At 38.4% G+C, this 4,107-nt stretch overlaps 1 protein-coding gene across 1 annotated transcript in view; it reads right to left on the reverse strand.

Moving 5' to 3' along the window:
* INTS2 (integrator complex subunit 2) overlaps positions 1–4,107 on the reverse strand; it is a 61,595-nt gene that overhangs the window by 20,732 nt on the left and 36,756 nt on the right. Inside the window, exon 16 of the mRNA XM_008576118.1 lies at positions 1,353–1,517. Within this exon, the coding sequence (XP_008574340.1) occupies positions 1,353–1,517 (165 nt within the window). The remainder of the gene's footprint in view (positions 1–1,352; positions 1,518–4,107) is intronic.

A 4,107-nucleotide genomic window follows, 5' to 3' on the forward strand; every position in this document is an offset into this window, starting at 1 on the left:
AAAAAAAAAAAAAAAAAAAAAAAAAAAAAAAAAAAAAAAAATTAAGTTTCTTTCTTTTTGCTTTTTTAACGTGGCTACTAGAAATTTTATACACCGGCTCACTTTATATTTCTATTTAACAGTGCTAATCTTGAATATTATCTATTAACAGCCAAGTATATTGCCCTATTCCATTGCATTTCTAACCAGTTTAGGACCTTCCTAAAAGCACACCACCTTTTTAGTGATATAACATGAGACCTATGAGGGAAAAGATACAAGCATGTCAGAAAGAAATGGTTAAAATTCCTTAAACTCAAAGAGAATTACTAGAGGCAGGAAAGGAGAGAAGAAAGTGGGGAAAGTGAGAGGCTGGTTAGTAAATACAAAATTATAGCTAGATAGCAAAAATAAGTTCTACTGATGTATAGTTGATCCAGGAATCTATAGTTAACAATGACTACATGTTATCAAACGACTGGAAGAGGATCAAATATTCATTGTGGAATATACTTACATTTAGAAAGCAAATATATTTTACAAAGTCTAGTTCCCTGTAGTTTCAGCTTTAGCCTAACTTCTTAAAAGTACATATAAAAATGTTAACCTTGCAAAAGACAGGAAACTTTCCCCAGGCTAAAGTCTCTGTTGTATGATAAAGAATTGTAACACAGCAAGGTTGCTGGATCAAGGACAGACAAGTTACTTGATTGATATGTAAAGATACTGGGAAGCTGCTGTAGGTAAAGAGAATGTATGCTAAGCTCAAGCTTTTGTTGTGGCTTGACTTAACCTTTTGCAAACTTCATTATGGAATGTCACTTTGCTTGTTACCAGCCTCTATTGTTAAACTATTACCACACCTATGTTTTTTTTCTGTAACTTCCTGGTCTGGAAAATAAATGTGGGGAGGGAACCCCAGTTCATGGTTAATTTCCCAAGGAAGGAATGCCTCGCTCGTGAGGGTTCTGGGAAATTAACCCCTTCGGGGTCTCTCACTGCTCAGAAGAAATGGGCTTTGAGTAATCCTTTTGCGGCTCCATCACCTAGGGGAAGAGAGGTGACAAATCCGTGGGAGGCAAAGCAACAGTTCATATCACAAAAAATGATTGTTTTGCAATGAGGAATATGCTAATTACCCTAATTAGATCATCAGACAATGGACACATGTATTGAAACACAATTCTGTACCCCATAAATATGTACAATCAATGTTTCAATAAAAGTTAATTTAAAAAAAGAGATTTAATTACACTATATTCGCCAAAACATTGTTATATACCCAGGAAAAGTTTGCATGATTATAAGATTTCCATTAGCATAGCATCTCCTTGTACTACTAAAGCAGTAAAAGGAGTGTCAATCTACTATACCTTCTTGGAGTTGTTTAGGAGAGTGGTTTTTGGCATTATTAGTCAGGAGCATTCGCCTTAACAGGGCATCTGTCCCTGTGATTTCTTCTTCACAGATCCAGTCATCCACAATACATAAGTGTGGGTAGTTAGTTGCAAGGAGTCGTAGTAAAGCTGAATGCAACCCTTAAAAATTAACAGAAAGTCAATAGGATTCTCCATTCTCAAACAGCAGAAACTTCCCTACCCTTCTCATTTTTAGCAAGCCAGTAGCCGAGGAAAGAAGGTTATGCTCTAAAGCAATGTTTCTCAAAGAATGATTAGAGCACCATTAGTGTCAGAAGCTTGAAAAGCGTGTTTCATATGCAGCATAATGGATGCTATCCCAGATGACTCTATCAGAAGCTCTGGACTGGAGCTCTAGAATTTGCACTTCTTGTGCACGCACACCATAGTTCAAGAACTTCTGTCCAGTAGTTTGAGCCAGGGAATCTGCTTGAACAAAGATCCCCCAGTAATGTGATATGATACAGAGTGAGCTGGGAACTACTACTTATATCAAAAGTTCTCAAGCTTTATTCTATCCCATCCCATATAACAGTTTCCCATCAGGAAAAGTTGTTCAACACAGCAGTGGTTTATGAGTTGAGGGGAAAAGGAAAGAAAAAGAGGAGAAAAGAATGGCCATTTGGAGGAGGTCATGTATGTATTGAAAAAGGCCCCACTCAGAAATTCTGATGGCCTTCTGTAGAGAACATGCCCTTTCCTCCAACTCTGTTGAGAATCATTGCTGTAGAAGGGTAAAATTAAAGTTGCCACTTTAAGTGTCTAAAAGGTCTCTGGTACTTTATATACATTTTCTCAATTCACCCTAACATTCCCACAAAGTTAGCATTAATGTCTCACTCTACTGTAAGGAAACAAACAGGCAGAAAGACATTTATTAAGGATCTCAAAAATCACACAGCTAAGTACATCAGCCAATACCTGATAACCACAACAGCGTTCATTCATTTGTTTTCCTTCCAGAAGCATTAAGGAAAATCAGAAGGAATACGTAGGGAAAGTGTTGGAAAATGGTTAGGGCCACTCAGATGATCAGAATCTTGCTGAGCATTTGATGTAAATATGCACGTGTGCCAAGGTGTTCCTTGGTTATTGTCTAATGTAACTGCACATGTGCACCTAGGTGTCCTGGGTCATGGACTTAAGTATAAAGGACAAGTGGCTCTGATCCACAGGGCCACTGGCCCCGGGGGGCCATGGGGAGGCAGCTACTGTTGCTGCAAGCTTTCGTTGCCAGTGCCCCGGGATGCCCCGAGAGGCTACCACCGTTGCTGCTTCTGCTGCAACTATTGCTGTAAGCTGCATCTACTGCTGAGGACTGAGCTCCTGTCGTCTGCCAATGGCTCCCAGGATCTTTCCCAATTACCTACTGCGGACCTGCATGTGAGGGATCTGTGACCCAGCCTGGGCAAAGGGACTGTGGGCCCTAACCCTGACAGTACAAATGGAAACTTAGTACAACTAAAATAATGAAACATTTTGGCTCTAGTTATTAATTGCCTAGCCCTACAATTGGCATAGTCTGTAGCAATACAATTGGCATAGTCTGTAACCCGACAGAATGAGAAACCTTCCTTTTACTAAATCAAAGCCTTGTTTCTAACACTTTGCCTATAGCGTAGTCTGACTATTCATGACTATTCCTGTGTGATACCAATAATGAGAAAATAAGTACCATAAAAATACCTACTTAGTATGAAGAATCACTATGCTAAGTGCTTGGCATATAAGTAGCTAATAAATAACTGTTGCTACACTATTATCATCAGAATAGTAAGAGTAGTAGAAAAAGCAGCAGTAGTGATTGAAGTACTTTAAGATCCAATCATCCCATTACTATGCATCTTAGATCAAATCATATCACTGCTTAGTCCCAAAAGGGATAACATCTGCTTTCTCACAGAAATGACTTAATTGACATTTCTATGTTTGAAAAGACATTGTAACAATTACAGGTGGCATTATTTTAAAATTTAAATCTAAATGCACAGCGGAATATATGTACAGTTAAAATTATCCCCAATAATCACAAAAGACTGCTTAAAATACTACAAATGAATCTACATTTCATACTCTTCAATATAATATGTTAATTGCCAAATGCTGCCAAATATAACATTTCTTTGGAAGTAGATTATGCAAAGTACAAGTAAATAAATGCAGACATCTAGTTAAAGATTACCAATGAAGACTCATGTTTCTCCTTAAAACCAACCTTAACAAAGAAAAAATTCCATCTTCAAAGAAACAGGAAAAACCCACTCTCAAACATTAAGAGGTGTTTAAGAAAAATATCTAATTTGAAAAAAATACTACAATGTTTCTATTTGACAGTATTTATAGTAAAAATATTACAGAAATCGTACTACGTAATATTATGAAAAAATTAAGAACCATAAGGCAGATCTATATGTAATGATATGAAAAGGCATCCAAGACTCCAAGAAAAAAAAAAAGCAAGTCTCAAAAGAGGCATACACTACTCAGTTAAAAAAAATTGTATTTTTGGGCCGGCCCGGTGGCGCACTGGAGAGTGCGCCGCTTGGGAGCGCGGCGGCGCTCCTCTCAAAAGAGGCATACACTACTCAGTTAAAAAAAATTGTTTTTTTGGGCCGGCCCGGTGGCGCACTGGAGAGTGCGCCGCTTGGGAGCGCGGCGGCGCTCCCGCCAAGGGTTCAGATCCCATATGGAGACCGGTTCCCGCTCACTG

This window comes from Galeopterus variegatus, unplaced genomic scaffold (assembly GCF_000696425.1).
Source record: "Galeopterus variegatus unplaced genomic scaffold, G_variegatus-3.0.2 Scaffold1292, whole genome shotgun sequence".
NCBI classification, from domain to species: Eukaryota; Metazoa; Chordata; class Mammalia; order Dermoptera; family Cynocephalidae; genus Galeopterus; species Galeopterus variegatus.